This window comes from Notechis scutatus, chromosome Z (genome assembly GCF_049901735.1).
Source record: "Notechis scutatus isolate UNSWTSFEM ecotype Mainland chromosome Z, rNotScu1.2, whole genome shotgun sequence".
Lineage (NCBI taxonomy): Eukaryota > Metazoa > Chordata > Lepidosauria > Squamata > Elapidae > Notechis > Notechis scutatus.
In genome coordinates, this window is record NC_142025.1 from 53,815,271 (window position 1) to 53,836,077 (window position 20,807).

At 38.1% G+C, this 20,807-nt stretch overlaps 1 protein-coding gene across 1 annotated transcript; it reads right to left on the reverse strand.

Annotated features, from left to right (window-relative positions):
* Positions 1–5,099: 5,099 nt before the first annotated feature.
* Positions 5,100–17,930, reverse strand: RPL14 (ribosomal protein L14). The gene is made up of 7 exons (XM_026684485.2): positions 17,900–17,930; positions 17,638–17,771; positions 16,989–17,090; positions 15,853–15,947; positions 7,996–8,095; positions 5,645–5,698; positions 5,100–5,209 (listed from the first exon to the last, which is right to left on the reverse strand). Exons 1-7 carry the CDS (start codon positions 17,913–17,915, stop codon positions 5,144–5,146), a joined length of 567 nt encoding a protein of 188 aa, XP_026540270.2. The 5' UTR covers positions 17,916–17,930; the 3' UTR covers positions 5,100–5,143.
* Positions 17,931–20,807: the final 2,877 nt, after the last annotated feature.

Sequence of the window (20,807 nt, forward strand, 5' to 3'; positions counted from 1 at the left end):
AAGGAAAAGAAATTATAAAGGACAGAAACAGGACATAGAGAAACGGAAAACGTACAAGGATTAAGGGTATAAGCCTATTTAGAAGACACAAATGGGTGAAAATTTAATTGAAAGGGGGATTCTGCAAGGGTACACAAGATAGTATTGTTATATTAGAAATAGAAATGAACTTTGAAAATATGAAACAAGTGTGATTAAAATGATAGATGAAATACTCATTGTAATATAATGGAATGTTTAATAACTAAATGAAATAAAGAGAATGAGAGAATGAAATTAGGAAAGGAGGGGAACATTTTAATTATTATAAATGTCTTATAAAAATTTAAGTGAAGAGGAATATGAAAGAAACATGAAAAATTATGGAAATATAAAGTGTTCCTAGAAGTATGATACCCTATTGAAAAGAAATGTTAAAGATGTCAAAGATTATAACTAACATTAATGATAGAGCTGAACTGGAATAGAATAAGTATTTTATTTATTATTGTTATATATATATATATTCTCTTTAAGAACTTAGTGCATATTTTAAGAATGTACTAAGCAGAATTCGACTGGAAGTCATGTTATATTGAATGTTATAATTGTAAAGGCATATATTGAAGTTTAAATAAGAGTAGAATGGATAAAAATTAAAAGATACAAAGGTGTCATACTCCAAGTAGTAACTACAGGGAAAAATTTTGTTTAATGAGAAAAGAAAATATGAAATTGAAACAGGACAAAAGTATAAATATAATGACTAGAAAGATATTGAAACTTAGAAAAAGATATATATATATATATAATTGAATTTAGAAAGGAATGAGATAATTAAAAGTAAGATTGGGAAAACTAAGGGAAGGTTACTATTGAGAAAATGTTAAAATAGTAATAAGATATGGAATAGAACACAAAGATGAATATGAAATTGAATTTGTGTCTGTATGGAGAAGTGATAATCCGGGACCATGCTATTCTCAAAAAAAGAAATTTTACTTGTATTATGTTTTCTGAAAACCCAAATAAAAATTTTATTAAAAAAACGGATGGAGTTTCAATTGCACCTTTTTTTTACAATATCCTGTGGACATCTTGCAATTCTGAACAGTTTGGTGAAAGTTCTAAATGAAGATATTCTTGGTTCTCTAGCCAATGTTTGATACTTGGCAAAGAAATTGAATGTTACAGCTTAAGAGTCAAGCTCCAAGAAGCAAGGCAAAACTTCCCTGGCCTGAAAATCCTACTCTTATCACAGTGCATGTAGTCCTTAATTTATGATTCCTTTTAAAAAAGTTCAAGTCTTCACTTTCTTAAATTAGGAGGAGGCAATTCTTACAGAAAGTAAACACACACTGGCACTTAAGTTAGGATCTACAACTTAAGTTCTAATTTAAGCTCACCTATACGTGCTAATCAGGGAGGTTTAAAATGAAGAGACTGCCTTCAATAGCTGGAATCAGTTTCAGGATCTGATTTTGTGCATTGTGAATTCCAGTTCCCGACTCCTGCTTCATTTTGTTCCTTACCAAGACTGGCTTTTCCCTTAGTACTTTTCAAACTATTTGTGATATTGGATTATCTATTCCAATTACACCTCCTCAGCCTCCATTAAACCCATTGTGCACGCACACACACTTTCTCTTGCTTCCCCCATCTGTGCCTCCTGCCATCTCTCTAGACAAGTCTCCTGCAAATGTTTCACCACTAAATGCTCTGCTTCTCACATGACAATTGTATTCCTGCCCAGCTCTTCTGCAATCTTCATCTCAAGTACCAGCATCAGTCTGCTCTTTGCTACATGAATGTTTTCTCCCTTTGCTGAAGCCAGGAACTAAAATTGAAATTAAAAACAGATTGGATATTCCAACAGATTACAAGGCTCTTATTACAGGAAATATTGGAAGCTATGTTTGTTAAAGAAGGTATCACAAAAATGCTAACTGAAAAAATGTCTATAAACTTTTTCCCCTACCATATTCAGTTTCTCAAACGGAATCTGTAAAAAAAAAAAAAACACGTTAAGCATATATTGAAATTTGCAGGAAAATGCAAATATTACTAGATCATATTTCCCTTTTTTCTTTATATTACACAGACCTAAGTAAATATTCATAGTTTAGATTTTATATGTAAGAGGGGTTTTGTAGGTTCTTCCTCTCTTTGCTTATTCTCACATAAACAGAAAAATGGTAAATAATCAGGAAAATGGTAAATATATTTTTAAAAATATGCTTGCGATCATGCCCAAAGAATTACTGTTGGGTACTTGAATTGTACATATATGTACTATATGTACTTGAATTGTACATATGCCTAAATCTATTAAAAAATGATTCATCAAATTACTGACTATAAAACAATGGCTAACCATAAAAAGACTTAGGCAACATCCAGATAGAAAAAGCTACTTCAGGATAACATATTTGATAACAAATATATTATATGTTGTACACAATGATTGTTTCTTCTTCTCTTAAGGGCAATTGAGGACACCAACCCATATTCAATTTGAAGTGAGTTCCCATGGCTAAGCAGATCTTGTTGCACTTGCTAGGTCAAAAATGACATTTTTCAAGCTAACTATAGCACATAGGATCTGCAGTGTACTATAGAGCTGAAGGCAACAAAATGTTTTGGAGACAGAAAAGCTGGATTGTACATAGAAGCTTAAAGCAGATCGTCTTAGAATGAAAACTTGAGTTAGAAAAACTTAGAATAACTTCTCTGACCTTAGTCTAGAAAGCTACCTCATATAAAATCAGATCATTAATCCACCAGTGCAGATATTGTGGACACTGATTACTCTGGATTCTAGGTTTTCAAAAATATAATGCATAGAAATATCACACATTGAATAAGACATTGGTTCCATTGCAGGTAGTCCTCATTACAACTATAACTAAGCCTGGAAAAATTCATTAAGCAGCATAGTCATTAAGTGTCATGTGACCACATCCAATTTTACAACCTATTTTGCTATGGGCATTAAGCAAATCACACAATTGTTAAGCAAATATGGATTCTCCAATTGACTTTTGCATGTTGGTAACTGGGAAGAATCACTATCATATGTCTGTAGGATACTGCAACTGTTGTCAAATATCTGAAGTGTGATCACATGATTGTGAGCGTGGTGTAATAATTGAAACTTCAAGGCCAGGTTGTAAGTCAGTTTTTTCAGGACAATCATAACTTTGAACTGTGGTTAAACAAATGATCATAAGTTGAGGACTCCCCTTAATAGAAACAGCAGCTCACACCAATTCAATAAAAAAATAGCAAGGCCAGTCTCCTGATCTAAAGTTACAATTAGAATAATGTACATTTCACACATTTTTCTTAAATGTAAAATTCTCTATATCAAGATGGAGGCAAGTAGTAATTTTCTCACTAAAGAAGTAAAAAAAAACCAATTGTGTTCTAGAGCATGCAGTATAATTGTTTTCAGGCTGAAAGCACTACTAAACATTGGTTGACATGTCAAAGGCTGACTGCAAAAGTTGTCAGAGCCAATACATAATTAACCATAATTAAATAGCCTTAAGCATTACATTATTTTGCATTGAATAGATCTGTAATCATTTTTGCCATAAATTTAAAATTAAAAAGAAATCAGGCCGTCAGCTGTCAGAGGAAAATTCAAGTGGTAGATCGGAGGACATGAAGGCACCTGACATACATCATGTTAAGAAACTGACAAACCCAAAATTGCATATGGCCGTTTGATAGTGGCTGTCTTCAGTTCAATATGCTTTCAATTCAGAAGTATGAAAGTGCAACATAGCAGTTGTATGAGACCTGCCAGAATTTACTTCCAAAACAGATGGAACTAAAAAATACACCCCACTCCATCTTTTCTTGGAATGTAGGATGTTAATAAACAGAATAGTGCTGTAAGCCTTTCAATAAAATAAATATTCTGAGCCCTTGTCTATTACCATAAGCAAGGATATTATAGATCCTTGCTTGTGTTAGTTTAAATTTTAACTGTCTTGGTAGAGAAGCTGGCTGGAAATTATGCTGACTTACAAAATCGTTTTCAAGATGTCTTCTATCACTTTAGCCTGATACTGTTTAAACCATGCTCACTACAGCCTGATTGGTGAATTTCCCTGTTCTTGTCCTTCCTGGATCTGTTGTTATGCCAATTTAGTATTGTTTCTCCCATTTGGACTTGTTAAAGCATTGTTAAGATAGTAAAGAAGCACATCTTGCTCTGTTCCCGCAATAAACTTTGAGGATGAAAAAGGCAGTGATCCAAAGGGTTTCTGTACATGGAACTGAAATGAAGCAAAGCAGACACAATGGCTTTAGAGAGCAAAATGGAAGGCATCTTTAATATAAACTTGGAAAATCTGGAGTTTGCAGTAGCCATTGCTTGGGAGTACATGGACATAATTTATTCCTCCTTCTAGAAATAGTGGGCAGCTCACACTGGTATAAACTGGGAGCAGGTGGTAGCTGTTGCTAAAGTGGGAAGAGGGGCTTTGCAGGACTGAAGAGCTTTGTTCAATAACTCAGCCACAATTTACTTGCCATTGAGATTGTGATGTGCTACACGAGGCTGTCTTGAACACCATCTAGAAATTACAACCTGCCAGATCATAGCAAAACACACATTCTTTGTTGTTTTGTGGAAGCTGATTTGCTCAATTTTTTTCTGGGTACAATTCATACAATAGGTCAGGTTTACAAAACTTCTCTGGTTTTGCATATTAACAGAATGGATACTGTAGGCATGTTCCAGGCCTTCTCTCTCAAATATTGCCATCTAACAGGACTTAGTAAGCATGCTTTTTCCATAGTACCAATAGTTATTGAACTCCCTTCACCTTGAGTTCCAGCAGGCCCCCATCCCCTTAACCTTCTGGGAATGAAAGAGTTGGTTTTTGCCCCAAATATTAGGAGGGTGAGATTGGAGTCTGAAGATAGTGATTTTTTTTTTTTGCTGACTTGGATAATTACAGGCTTTTACATTTTTGTGATGCTTGTATTTTAAACCACTGCTGTGACTGTGCTTCTTCAGATAAATATATATTAAATGTAGACAAGTCAATATATGTATCTGCCCAATATATGTGGAGTAAGAGAAAAATAATGAGGCACGTCATGGATCATGTTAGGTGCATATTTAATTTAAATGTTATTTGTTGACAATTTATGCTTTCTTGATAGAAGATGCCTTTTGAAGCTTTTTAACTTCATGCTTGATGATCCGGTTTCTCTGTAAAATAATTATGTTTATATTTTATATTATATGTTTATAAGGCAAGAATTATCCATTTTCATAAATTATTTTCTTATGAGCAACTGAAAAATGTCATATTTCAGTATTTAGTTTTCTTAAACTTTCGATTAAGTTCTGCAGAAAAAAACAGAACTATAATACTGTTGAAGAATCCTATTCATGTTACTTTATTTCAAAAGAAATTTACTGAAAGTAGAAAGCCAACTGCATCAAGAATTTACATTTTATTTACACATTTAGAGACTACTCCAATTAATAAGTAGCATGCAACTCCCAAATATGTAATTTAAGTTACATAATAACAATAATAAATCAAGCAAAAATTGCACATTGCAAAGTTAAGAATTTTATCTTGCACCTGAAACCATTATACTAAGTGTTAGGAGTCTATTATATAGCAATTGTACTTACCATTTTCTTTGCTTTCATGACCTTATAACGATCAAAATCCGTCATTTTGGCTTTCTATGGAAAGATTTTTTGACAAAGAAGTCTGAGATCCTGAGCCTTACCAAAAACTGCCAGCTTCTTTATGCATTAACAAAATATAACTAGTCATCCCATACATAGCTTTTATTTTCAAAATCATCTTTATCAAGATGATTAGATCAGCATAAAGGGGCAAGGTAGAGTCATTAAAAAAAAAGGATCAGATGATAGATAATTCTACTGGTGCATAGAATTTGGCAATATTGAATGTTGTAAAAGAATCAATATCTGAAAGCAACAGGGTGGTATAATGTTGTTCTGTGTCCTAGGTACTGATGCAGTACAGGTAGCCCTTGTTAATGACTATTCAGCAACCATTCAAAATTACAATGGCTCTAAATGAGATTTACAGATGATCCTTCAAACTGCATCATTACCCACAGTCATGGTATTGGGGTTTGGGTATTTGCAACTGGCTCGCAATTCTGATGGTCACAGTATCCCGTGGTCATGTGACTGCCATTTTTAGTCTTCACTGCTATCTTACAACTAGTAGAATCAACAGAAGCCAATAATGATATATTGCCCTTAACAACCTTGTAAGATCCATTTAATAACTACGTCTCCTATTAAGTTGGTGGTCACACAACATAGCATTTTATGTCATTTAACAATGGAGAATAGAATACAAATAGAATACAACCTGAAACAGTAAGACAAAACTACTGCAAATATCTCTGTAATACAAGCATCAGAGAAGCACACACTCTAATTTCTGTGTCTAAAATCACAGGCTAAGCTATATATTTTTTTCACCACAATCATATAACTCTTAACATACAGGATAAAATACAGGATAATAAAAACAAGGACAAATAGGCTGAAAAACAGCTTCTATCCCAGGGCAGTAACTCTATCATAATGTACACTGAAGATGGTACTTAATTTTGTTGTACGAGGTGCAATGACAATAAAGTAAACTAAACTATATATAAATTAAAATATCAAAAACATGAATATAAAACTGAAGCTATTTAAACAATTTGTTTTTGATATTCTTATTACAATGACATATATTTTTTCCCAATAAGTTCAGATTAAAGTTTATCCTTTTGGCTTCACTGAATAATAAATGGCCCAGTCATCCACAGAGAAAAGGGGCTGTGAAGGGATTGAGAGCATTCAACAAAGTAGTACAGATTCATTTCAGATCCTTTTATCTATATGCATGTGTAACCAATGATTTATGTACTACTAAAATGATTAAAACTAGAAAAAAACATAAGACTAAGGCAAATAAATTTAAAGAATCGAAGGAATAACAATATTTTAATTTTAAAGACACAAAACTAAGCCTCTCCAAGATCTTTTTAAAAGATTGTACAAACAGGCTGCAAAAGCCGATTTATTGTGTTTCTAATATTGACTACATTTATATCCCTTCTTTTCATACAGAAGCGCAAGAGCATAAATGCTCTAACTAGGCTGGAGTGAGACAGTGATTGCCTCACTATTTTCTATTAGAAGCACTTTAAAAAAATCATTCCTTTTGGATATTTTTTCAAGTCTGAATCTACAGGCAGCATGTAGCACTGACGAGCCCTAATGGTGCAGTGGTTAGCAATAGCACTTAAGCCCTCTAAGCGGCTTAGAGTCAGAATATTGCATCCAACAACCTCATTTTACCGACCTTGGAAGGCTGAGTCCACCTTGAGCCATTCAGAAACAAACTCCTGGCAGTGAATTAGCCTGCAGTACTGCATTCTAACCACTGCACCATCACAGCTCTTTAGTTAGAATGCAGTATTGCAGACAAACTCTGCCCAGAGCCTAGAGTTCGATTTTGACGGGGTTCAATGTTGACTCACCCTTCCAACATTGATAACATGAGAACCAGATTGTTGGGGGCAATATGACAGCATTGTAAACTACTCAGAGAATGCTATAAAGACTATGAGTGCTATTGCTACTATCCCAACTTCTGCTGTCCTAGGATAACGTGTGAGGTATAAAAGGGTTATTTCAAGTTCCTATTGTTCAAGTTCCTATTGTCTGAAACCATGCGGAACAAATGCCTTGTTTTGTTGCAAGTTCAGGAAAAGAGTATAAGGAAAAAGGACAATCTCAATTGTTTTCTAAAGTCCTACAGTCTGCTGCACTTGAAATGGCAGAAACATTTAAAAGTGTTTGATGAAAAACTGATTACATAGGCAGTTAACTGGCAACAAATACTGCAGAAAGTGAGTTCCTATTTGTACTTCATTATTTAGCTGCTTCCAAAATGCCATTTAACTCAAAAGTATTGCATGTTTTGTATTGTTTCAACCACATACCTTTTCCCTAGCCTCAATTTTTTTTGCCCATCTGGTGGCCTTCCATTTCTCATTAATGTTTTCTTTTTCCCAGGCAACTCGCACACATTTTTGACGAGCACTGTATTTAAAATATATATATATATATATATAAGATTACCTTTAGTTTACAATCAACATATCAACATACATTAAGATCCCTTAAAAATATTTATTTTTCTATACCAGAAAATTACTAATTTCTGCTAATATTTAAGTGAATGCTACAGAAAAAAACAAGGCAATAATCACAGCAACAATAACTTCCCATATTAGTCCCTTTTAAAAACTCTCACACAAAACATTATTTTCAAAAATACTTAGCTTTTCTTCTTTGAGGAAACAACTAGTAGACAGCTCAAATTATACTATACAATGGCTGCATTTGCAATTCATGCTATGCTAGTTTATTACAGGGACACAAATGTTTTTCCAGGAAGAGAGCCACATTCCGCCCCCAAAATAGGAAGAAAATATCAAATTATAACAAAATTACCAGAGTTGGAAGAGAGCATGAAGATCTCCTAATCCCCTCAAGTAGAAGACCCTATACCATTTCAAACCACAGCACCACCAACGCCGCCATCGTCTCGCACAGATCCATCAAGCTGCTGCCCAAAGCATCAGGCTGGCCCAGCCCATAGGAGTGAAGCAGCCAGCTAGAAAGGTTGAGTAGAGGTGGCATAACATGCCCATTCCCAGCAGGCAAAAGGTAGCCACCACGAGCAGGGAAAGCTGGATCCCCATCGGCACCCAAGCCCAGCTGGGATTGCATGCCTCAGCCATCTCTGCTGGGCCTGGGCAGCCAGGATGCTGATGGCGATCAGGCTTTCCCCACTAGCAGTGGCCATTTTTTGCCTGCTGAGCCTGGGCGTGCTTTACCAGCTTTACTTGGGCTAGCTGGCCGCTTCGCCTTTTTCGGGCTGGGCAGGTCTGCCGAGCAGCGATGCACCTCCTTCACCAGGGCTGCTAGGTGGGGAACCAAGCCCTACCCTGCCCTGCAAGGCAGCAACTCCAAAGCACTTTCAAGGCACTGTCCGACCAATGCAGTTCCTTCACATAGACCCCCTGAGGCTGCAGGCCCTTCCCTGGATTGAAGGCAGCCTTCTGTCTTGAAGGCCGCATCTCCACTCCGAGCTGAGAGTTGCAGCCAAATTCTCTGCTTTGCTGGCGTTCCTGGAAGGCATAGCTCGGCCACGGCACCTGGCAAGTGGTGGGGCGGCTCAGGGGCAGTGGGGCTTCCCTCTGCATGAGCGGGAAAGTCAGCAGGGCACTGTTAGAACTGGTGTCTGCTGATCCGGCCCTCAGTGAAATTGAGTTTGACACTCCTAATGCTTCATGTGATCTTGCTTCTATCCCTTTGTTAACGCAGCCAGACTGTATTGGGTTTTTAGGAAGCTGCAGCACAATGCTAGTTCATATTCCAATGGGTATCCACTAAGACTATTATTTCATTCTTTCTCAATTCATGAAAAGTGAACATAATATTAATATTATGTTCACTATTACAAGTCATGCATATAAGAAGAAAGCAGTTTGGTAAAGTACACTGTTCAAAAAAATAAAGGAAACACTTAAAACAACACAATGCAACTCCAAGTCAATCACACTTCTGTGAAATCAAACTGTCCACTTAGGTAGCAACACTGATTGACAATCAATTTCACATGCTGTTGTGCAAATGGAATAGACAACAGGTGGAAAGCATAGGCAGTTAGCAAGACATCCCCAATAAAGGAGTGGTTTTGCAGGTGGTGACCACAGACCACTTCTCAGTTCCTATGCTTTCTGGCTGATAGTTTGGTCACTTTTGAATGCTGGAGGTGCTTTCACTCTAGTGGTAGCATGAGACAGAGTCTACAACTGACACAGGTGGCTCAGGTAGTGCAGCTCATCCAGGATGGCACATCAATGCGAGCTGTGGCAAGGTTTGCTGTGTCTGTCAGCATAGTGTCCAGAGCATGGAGGCGCTACCAGGAGACAGGCCAGTACATCAGATGTGGAGGAGGCTGTAGGAGGGCAACAACCCAGCATTAGGACCGCTACCTCCGCCTTTGTGCAAGGAGGGACAGGAGCACTGCCAGAGCCCTGCAAAATGACCTCCAGCGGGCCATAAATGTGCATGTGGTTGCTCAAACGGTCAGAAACAGACTCCATGAAGGTGGTATGAGGGCCCAACGTCCACAGGTGGGGGTTGTGCTTACAGTCCAACACCATGCAGGACGTTTGGCATTTTCCAGAGAACACCAAGATTGGCAAATTCGCCACTGGTGCCCTGTACTCTTCACAGATGAAAGCAGGTTCACACTGAGCACACGTGACAGGGTTTGGAGACACCGTGGAGAACGTTCTGCTGCCTGCAACATCCTCCAGCATGACCGGTTTGGCAGTGGGTCAGTAATGGTGTGGGGTGGCATTTCTTTAGGGGGCTGCACAGCCCTCCATGTGCTCGCCAGAGGTAGCCTGACTGCCATTAGGTACCGAGATGAGATCCTCAGACCCCTTGTGAGACAATATGCTGGTGCGGTTAGCCCTGGGTTCCTCCTAATGCACGACAATGCTAGACCTCATGTGGCTGGAGTGTGTCAGCAGTTCCTGCAAGACGAAGGCATTGATGCTATGGACTGGCCCGCCCGTTCCCCAGACCTGAATCCAATTGAGCACATCTGGGACATCATGTCTCGCTCCATCCACCAACGTCACGTTGCACCACAGACTGTCCAGGAGTTGTGGGATGCTTTAGTCCAGGTGTGGGAGGAGATCCCTCAGGAGACCATCCGCCACCTCAGGAGCATGCCCAGGCATTGTAGGGAGATCATACAGGCACGTGGAGGCCACACACACTACTGAGTCTCATTTTGACTTGTTTTATGGACATTACATCAAAGTTGGATCAGCCTGAAGTGTTTTTTTCCACTTTAATTCTGAGTGTAACTCCAAATCCAGGCCTCCATGGGTTGCTAAATTTGATTTCCATTGATAATTTTTGTGTGATTTTGTTGTCAGCACATTCAACTATGTAATGAACAAAGTATTTAATAAGAATATTTCATTCATTCAGATCTAGGATGTCTTATTTTTGTGTTCCCTTTATTTTTTTGAGCAGTGTATTTTTGGAGGTTTCTAAGGTCTTCACCTAAGACTGAACACATGAGGACCTGGGGTTTCAGATTATGCTTCCTTGAGTAGCATGGTAGAACAAATATAGCCTACTGTGTGGTATTAATTCAGTACCTGAAATTAGAACTGGAACCTAAAACTGATAGGAAAGGAACAACAAAACTTTTATTAATTTATTTATAAAATACCCAATTTTCCAAATTGATTGCCTATACATAAAATAAACAATCCATATAAAACTCAGGACTGTTAGACCAAAGTAACATGGCTAAAAATGGCTTCCTAGTGACTATCCAATCTATCTACTGCCTAACTACCGTGTTTCTCATATAATAAGGCCGGGTCTTTTTTTTTTTTGAGCCCCGAAAAAATGGCTAGGCTGTCTTTTCGGGGGTGACTTAATTCCCCCCCCCATGCATCTTTACGTGGGCGGGTGGACGGCTTGGATGTTGACCTTGGCGTTGGTGGGGCACTTCGTATCGGGGTCAACACAGGCAGCACCATATCCGGGTGTGCAACAAAAGTACTTCCTAACGGCAAGCCCCCCCACAATTCCCCCCCATTTCGCATGTTTTAATATAGGTCTTAATTTGGGGGGAGGGGCTTAATTTCATTTCATGCCTATAAAACGTGCTGGGACTTCCTATTGGGGGAGGCCGTATTGTTGGAGAAACAGGGTAAGAAGTAATCCAGGGTTTTCTAGAATGTTAAGTGAAGGGACCAGCGTTAGTTTTGTCCAGGATAATCTATAAGTGTAATGGCGAACCTATAGCACGCGTGCTGGCAGAGCCACTTCCGCCAGCACGCAAGAGGTCGCTTGGAAGAGCCCCACTGCACATGCGCATAGGCATGCAGTGCGGGCTCATGCGCAGAGGGTTGCATGTGCATTGCATTATGGGTGCAAGCACACAAGCACTTTTGGCACGCAGCATGGAAAAGGTTAGCCGTCACTGATCTATAACAATAATTTAAACAAGCCCAATCTTATAGGGCAAGCAAAATTATTAGTGCAATGGTTCCTGGTCTCTACCATATAAGCTCTAAAGGTAATAATCAGCACTTGGAACAGAGTCCAGATATTTAGCATGACACATGGTAATAAAGTATCACATCTTTGTACAGTTAAGGCATAAGTGAATATAGAGACAAAAACTTCCTTAGCCATGGCTTCTATCTGCAGATCTACTAAGACAGTGAGTCCAGGACAAACGCAAGTAACAGCACTGCTCCTTTAGGGACAATAGGATTCCACCTAGAGCATAGTTGTTCAACCTTTTGGTTTGCCTGGGACTCATTGAGCGAATAGGAATTGTCTTGGGCTGTATATGAAATATGTAATATAGCCAATCTTTATAAATAATACACTTCGTTTATTTTTTATTTTTTTTATCTTATGGAACTGCATGTGGCCCATGAGTTGGACATGCCTGATCTAAAGCCAATATTGGTACTAAAGTAATTGTAATATTTTTAGGAATTTCTAAATGTTTATTTGTTAACAGAAATCTAGCTAAGACATAAATAGAGCTCCTTTCAAGTCATCGGTCTTCATCAAGACTTCCAAAGTATCGGGGAAGAAGGCAGAGCCTCCTCGCCGACGGACGGTAGATCGCAACTCTCTGGGGCTATCGTTCGTGCTCTTTTGTCGGAGAGCCCCAATCATTCTGATTAGGGGCTGAAACTGCCTTGGAGGGGCAGCGGAGTAAGAGGAAGCAGCAAGCCTGATTGTGGGGAGCTGCATCTCCCCCCGGCTTGGTTTTTTTTCCTCCCGAAGACGACTGCAGGGATGGTCTAAAATGGCCATCCCGAAGAGGATGACTCAGCTCGACTAAGATTTGTGCAGGAGGGAAGAAAGAGGTGGATAACATCTGAACCGGGACAACTGGGCAATATAACCAAATAAAAGTACCCGGGATTAAGGTAACATAGAATTTTTAAGAAAAGAAAAGTGAGCGCTAAATTACAAAGGGACAGAGAAAAAAAGAAAAATATTTTTGACAGCTAAATGGGGCTTCGAACCGGGAAAGGAAGAAGCTGGAATTAAAGATTTAATGAAATTGGACTAAAATAATTTGGGAATAAACAAGTATAAAACTAAAGCTGGACTTAAGATTGTCAAAGAATAATAATAACAAAGTTTACAAATTGGAGACTGGATTGTGTTGGAATATTGAGGTTCGAAAAACAAATAAAAATATAGGGGGAAAAAGTGAAGACTTTATATAATGGAGAGTGTCACCTTTTGATAAAAATTTAGTTCAAATAAAAGGGAAAGCATCTTGTTTTTGAATGAACTGGTGTGGATATAACATTACAGAAATATTGAAACAAAGTAAGAATTTTAGAAAGTGAAAGCAGAACCAGAATAAAGGAAAAAGCAAGGAAAGATTGTTTGTGGGACTGATTAATGTTTTTGGTATAAACCCTGGACTGGAATAGCCGAGAACTTTAAAAAACTGAAAGAAGAAAGAAGGAAAGTAAAAGTGGTTTCTTTTTGTGGACTTTAACGATCATAAAATATAAGAATGATGATATCTCTTCGGGAATTAAAAATGGAACTTAAAAATATGAGAGAATTACTACAGAAAAGAGGCGAATCACTTTGCTCTGCGCTAGAAAAAATGGAAATGGCGATTGAAGAACAAGAAGAAAGATTCTCAGAGGAGGAGGAATCGACTCAAGAAGACATTTTAAATAGACAATTAACACAAAGAACGCTACAAAGAAGTGGGGAAAGAAGGAAGGTTAAAAAGTTGAGTTTTAAGAAGGCAATTAAAAGAGGGAATACCTGTGAAGTCAGAAAAGGCAGGAAGATTCAGCAGAAAAGGGGAAAGGAAGATATTAAGAAAGAGATAAATTGGAATGAGAAAAGATATGGGGAAAAGAGAGGGGGGAGAAGCAGCAAGAAACAGGCATGTGAAAGAAAGAAACACAGAACTAGTAAAATGTTGAAAAGAAATTGCTTTTTCAGAGATAATGGTTGATGAAGTAAAAAGGGGGATTCTGCAGGGTGACAAGGGGTAATAAGAATATCTCTGCAATTAAAAATATTTAGAAAATAGGGTAATATAGATACTGATAACTTTTATTAAAGGGGGGGGGGGAAATATGCTGTGGAATCCAATTGAAAAGATGTAATGATTAATGGTTTATTGGGAATTAAGATGAGGGAATAAAGGTATATTCTAATCATTAAGGTGTCACACTCAAAATAGTAAGAGGGGAAACTTATACTTGTTCTTTTTTCTTTTTGTTGTGGGTGTGTTAAGATCTGTATTAATTTAGAATTCATAAAAGAAAATGTGTAATGGAAAGGGAATATGACAGACTAAAGAACCAGCTAAATTAATAAGTTTAATATAGATTATTAAAAGCAAGGAGAGACATTGGTAACTTCATTATTACCACTATTAGGCAAATATATATTGTTTATTTTTATTTTTAAAATAAATATTAAGGAATATATTTGAAATAATTGAAATGAAATAAAAAGATGTTTAGATTGAGATTAATGAAACTTAGAATTAAACTTTATTATTATTTATTAGGCAAACACATATTGTTTATCTTTATGTTTAAAAACAAATACTAAAGGATTATATTTGAAATAATTGAAATGAAACAAAATTGATTGAGATTAATGAAATAGGCTAGAATTAATGTGTTTGTTTCTCTCCTTACTGAAAATTTGGAATGGAAAAGGTAATAATAGAATTAAGTATGCATATATCAATGTATAATTTCTGTCATATTTGTATGTAAAGATGATGACCCGGAAATATGTTGTCCACTAAAAAGAGATTTTTCTTTTTAATGTGAAAAACTGAATAAAGTCTGTTAAAAAAAAAAAAAGACTTCCAAAGTATCTCCATCTCAGTTTTAGTTACCAACATCTCATACTAATAACTCAACCCAAACTGATGGATAACATTTGCCAATTTTTCATATACATATACATACATACACACACATATATATATATCTTCTAAATAAGCCAGCTTTAAATACACTCAGAAGTAATATTAATAATCACAATTGTGTTGTGCTTTGGAATATACAGGTAGTCCTTGACTTATGACAATTTGTTGGCCAAAATTTCTGTTGCTAAGTGAGACATTTGTTGAGTATTGCCTCAATTTACAACCTTACTTGCTACAGTTGCTAATTGAATCACTGTCATTGTTAAATTAGTAACAGTTAAGTAAATATGGCTTCCCCATTGATTTGCTTGTCTGAAGATTACAAAAGGACATCACCTGACTCTAAGATATTGCAACCATTATTAATATGAATTAGCTGCCAAGTGTCTGAATTTTGATCACATGACTATGACAGTACTGCAATGGTCGTAAATGTGAAAGTCACACTTAAGTCACTTTTTAGTGCCATTAATTTTGAACATCACTAAATGAATTGTTGTAAGTCGAGGACTACCTGTAAAATAGCTGCATAATTCTGAAAAAAAAATACTTTTATATCTTGTACAACCATTTTGATAATTTACTTTAAATTAAATAGAAAATTAAAATAACAGCCCATGCTGACATCAAGGATTTTTCTTGGGAATAAATATACAAGAGCTCTTTCTCCATATTCTCATAAAGTTTTCAATAATAATAAAATAGGATATACTCTTCACATTCTTGCAATACCAGCAGTAAGGCAAGTATTTCTTTGATTTAAATTTAGAGGTAGTAATATTGAAGTACCATAACCAACCTGTGAGGAAACTTCAGAACAAAATCAGTTAATTGCATGCATTTGAAGGGCATAGCCTGCCTTTTGACACCACTGCAAGGGCCATCAACTAGGGCCTGTAAAAACCAAGGGAGAAATGTATTTTCCAGATTAACATTTAATGCAAAAAAATACTTTCAACAGCCTACAAAAAACCCCGGATTTATTAAAAGCATAGCTTTTAAGAAGTAAATGGAGTTTTAATGGAAATATGGGTTTTTCCTTATTTTCAGCTCATTTCACGTAACATTATAAGACACCATAGGTTTTAATTTCTATCAAGATTTAAAAAGAAGATTTAAAGGAGCCTCAAGAACACTAGTGTGAATACTATTTTATACCAACATAACTATTTCACATCACAAACCAATATACATTCTTCTTAAAGGTACTTTTATTGAAAAGGATGTTATATATTAGCAAATTACAAAAGATTTTCCTTAAGTACTTATAAATAAACTTGCCCAAAATAATCATACCTAGGAAAGTAAAATGTGCTTTTATCCATAATGCAATCACTGTACTTTAAAAGAATTCAGAGGAAATCAAGCTTGGTTACAGAAACTAACTTGGAGAAACACCTATACAAGATTGTATCTTTCAAAGTATAATGTACTCAGAAAGCTACCTGTTCAGATACTCATCTAGGAAATCTAGCTTGTTGAGAAGTTAGAGGCCTGCACTTTTATATTAACTATTAAAAAATCTCCTTCTCTAACTAGTATGTTAATAACCTCTTGAGTGTTTAACATAAATCATATTTTCTAAAAGACACACTCAACTATGTAGAAAAGGAAGCTACATAGTAAGAAAAACCACAGTATTATCTTCTATGTGGTATAGCTGTGTTATTATCCTTCTCATCTTTATTATAACTTTCTTATTGATATTTATTATTGTTGTTATTATCATAACCATCACTTTGTTTTACACATGCACTGAGTTTCTGCACTGGAGACAAATTCCTTGTGTGTCTAACCACTCTTGGCCAATTAAAATATTGTATATTATTCTTTTGGTGGACTAAAGGATGGAATAAAGAGTGCTAAGTGCAATTTTTTATCACTTTGTATCACAATACACCATCTTAAACATATAACATAAGCAGTGAAACTTACCCTGTTTTGGTCGATGATGTCAACCACTGCAACTAGTTTTCCTGCATGTGGTCCAAATGAAATGTAAGCAACTCGGCCAATCTCAACATAACGCTTGAACACCTTAATCAGATAAAGTTTAATTATTCAAATGATTTATTACTAGACAAGTGTATAGAATTATGCAGCTCTTCTAACAGTCCTTCAAAGAAAGAAACTTCTTTACATGCTATACTGAACTTTGAAATAATTGAAATATAATTATAATACAATATATTCTCAGCCCAAAACCATTTAGATGTGATAGGGTAGACACGTCATAAATTTGCAAACACGCGGCCCTAGAAGTTACAGAAATCTAAGAAACTTCTGTTAAAAGACTTTCTCACCATGGCCGAGAAGTATTATTCTATCTTCCGAACCAGAAGAGAATGATAAAAAAGCTGACAAAATCCCACCCCCGGCCCTCGTTAACCGTCCGCTTCCATCTCTTCCATTTACGCCCAAGATAAGCCCTTCTCCCCACGTCTTTCCATCTTCCTCTTTCTCGGCTTAAATCAGCTGAGGGAAAATGGACGGCTATCCCGAAACCTTTCACAATCACTCTCGACTTCAGCGAATCTTAAGAAAAGCGCCTTGGACAAGGCCTCGGCCATTAGCCCGCGATTACCATGATGGCTGCCACACGAGTCGATTCACAAAAAGAGAAAGAACGGCTTCCAGATGCCTCGTGATACCTCAACTGCGGATGTGCAACAGAGGAAGAGGCGGGACTCAGTCGCTCTATTCGCGGCGAACTGCAGGCTGCATAGCAGAGATTGGACAATTGGATAGGAGAAAATCCGCGTTGACTGATAACTACTATTACGCACGCGCATTACTGGCCCTTTTCCTCCCTCCCCCCATGAACGAAATCAATTGGATGAATGTACACGATTTCTTGCTCATGCGTTGTCCGGTGGAAGAACTCTGAGAGACTGTCTCCTTGTTCTCCTCCCATCTTTTAAACTATGTTCATATGGATGTAGGTATGTTGATTGTAGCCTGTAATAAATTCATGAGCAAACCGTGGCAACTTTAAGCTTTCTCGACTGACTTCACGGCCCGAATTTGAACTGTATGCATCATGTTGTGTGGACAGAGCCACTGGGTTTGCCAAAAAATGGAGTTTATTACTGGCTTGTTTGGGAGTTCCTGAAGGTATACGAAGGAAAAAAAGCACTCAAGTTGTGTTGGCTTTTAACAGAAAGTTAGCACCCACCCCTCTCCTAGAAGAATGAAATATTCTAGGAAATATTAAAAAGGCAAAAAGGAGAAACATGCTGTTGGAAAGCAGCCTCCACCTTTGTTAATAGCCCCAGAAAGACAGCCATCCTATCTACAAGACCAAAGACGATAAGCTCCAGGGTGATGGGATCACTCAGATCCAAGCTAGTAAGCCATAATAGGAATTGACCAAACCCTCTTCATTACATCACCCAGCAAGATTCAACCAAGCCTGGGATTCAAGACAACCTACAAAGTTATCCCTGCATGGCCCCATGGGAGTCTGACAACCAATCAGGATACATTTCTTGCCACAAGAACAGGAAGCAAGTTCAAAGCCTAATGGTATAAATCTCTCCCTCTCTCACCCATGTGCTCCATTTTGCCTAGGACTTCAAACCCCATGTGGCCCTGTCCACCATTAAACCATCTTTTCAAGCAGTTTCCATGTTTCCAGTATCTTTCTCCTCACTTGGAACCCAGATGGACATTTCTTCCAACAACATACAGGCTTTTAAATTTTTCAGTCTGCCTTTTAAACAGACGTTTTTGTATTTCAACATCTTTCTTTGTGACAGATTATGTTTGTAACCTATCCTGATTAGATATGAATGTCTTATAAAAGTAAAAGAATCCTTATTCTAATAATTAGAACGGCCAGAGACAAGTATGACATGTAAACAGTTAAAAATGGGGAAACATTGCTTCTAAAACTGGTTGAAACACAAATATGATCATCAAAAAGGAAGTGTGCCAGTGTTCTGTATTCTGTACAGTGATAGATTTTGTCTTCGACCATAACTGCTATAGCTTCTTTTCTAAAATGGATGAGCATCCCAAGGAGACTGTTCGTGAGGTCAGGTCCTGTCAGAAGGGCCTTATTCAGAGAGTGGCCTTGAAATTGTGCACTGGTGTTGAAGACTACATGTATTTGGCCCGGTTTCTGTGGATGATACACTCCAAAGAAAGGCAGGTACCAACATTCATCAGTTTCCAGGGGTGGGGCTGGCTCAGCGTGTCCGTTTTGTATCATTTTGTCCAAGAACTCCACCAGATGAGTTTTCATCTCTGGCTTCCGGGTCATGATTTGTCTCAGACTGAAGAGGCGGGAGAGTGCATATTGTTTGTTGTTGGGCAAGCGTGCTCTGGGAGTGCGAAAGGGTAGTGGCACAACTCAACTACCCTTTGTGTCTTGTTGTGTCCTTATCCATGAGATAAAGGAATCATTTGTAGCGAGTGCTGCTCATCCACATAGGCCTTGACCCGTGTATCTGGGCTCTCTTCTCCCAACTCTTTGAGGTCGAAGTTAAGGGAGGCAGCATTGGCCACCTTCTGCCATGCTGTGGCCCATGCTGTTTTCGCTGCCATCTCTCTTTGTCGTTCGAGTAGCTCCACTTGGACCTGAGTTTTGGCTATTTCTGCCTGTTGTTTGGCCATTTCTGCTTGTTGACTGGCCATTTCAGCTTTCTGCTGTATCACCTCTGTTGTAATATGTAAATCTGCCTCTGCTGCTGCAGCTTCAACTTGGGCTTCTACAGCTCATTCGGCATAGCTGGCTGCTTTGGAGGCCCGAGATGCACCTCTACGATGGGAGGATGCTGTGCAAGGATGGTGAGAGCTGGCAGCAGAGAATTGGCGTGAGACACTGGAACCTGCTTGCGAGCTAGCCGTTTTAGGGTGGAGGGAGGAGGCTTTCTTTGAGTGGTGGGAAGAAGACACGTGATCAAGGAGCTATGTTGGATGTGGCCTGCTCCCTTGACGCTACTTCCTGCCAAAGTGCATTGTGGAGCGTTGCCTGGAGGGCTGTTTTGCTTTCCTTGACACAGTCTTCGTGTTCCTTGTAAATCTCCTCGAAGCATTGGACATGTTTTAGGAGTTTGGGGTCACCCAGGCTTGACTGGATGGATTTGAGGTTGTCTTCGCTGCATCTCCACCGTGCAAGAAGGGCATCTAGATCAACTAGCAATGTGCAGAGTTTCTCGAGGAGCAGCTTGTGTTTTGGAGCATCACAGATGTCCTCTAGCTCCAACCATGAGTCTGCGTAGCAGTGATATTGCTTCTCCCAATTGTTCCTCAAGTGTTCTTCCATGGGTTTCTTACTCTTTCTGAGGTCGTAGGTTTTCTGAGGTATTGCCATGTCTTCAAAAGTTTGGATGTCCGGATGAGTGATTTGGGAACCAGGCTCCATGTTTACAGCTAGGGTGGGTGGAAGGTTCGAGTCCTCTGGTACTTCAGGGACATCTGTCATGGCTGAAGAAGTCACCATGGTAAAAGGTGAATTTGGAAAATTTAGTGGTGTTTTGTGCAATTCCCTTTTTCTTGTACTAGGGTGCGCTGCAAGCGGGTAACTGAACGTAACAACTTCTGCAAAATTCAGTACTTGACCATGTAGATGGCGCTGCAGGCGTGTGGCTGAATTGAGCAGGTTCTGCAAAATTCGATGGTTGACCACTAGAGATGTGCGTTGCGAGAGTGGGAGATGCGGACAAAGTACACAATTCGGCCACATAGGGTGTGGTGCAAAGTCTGGGAGACTTTTGGCACAGAGCACAAATTTGCCTGTTTGTGGTACTT

What these genes read in the sequence shown, in the direction of transcription:
- RPL14 (XM_026684485.2), bottom strand. An exon ending in GTTCTGAAGTTTCCTCACAG is followed by an intron (nt 8,096 to 15,852) that starts GTTGGTTATGGT and finishes TTTTAAATACAG; the next exon opens with TGCTCGTCAAAAATGTGTGC. An exon ending in AAATTGAGGCTAGGGAAAAG is followed by an intron (nt 5,699 to 7,995) that starts GTATGTGGTTGA and finishes ATCTTTCCATAG; the next exon opens with AAAGCCAAAATGACGGATTT.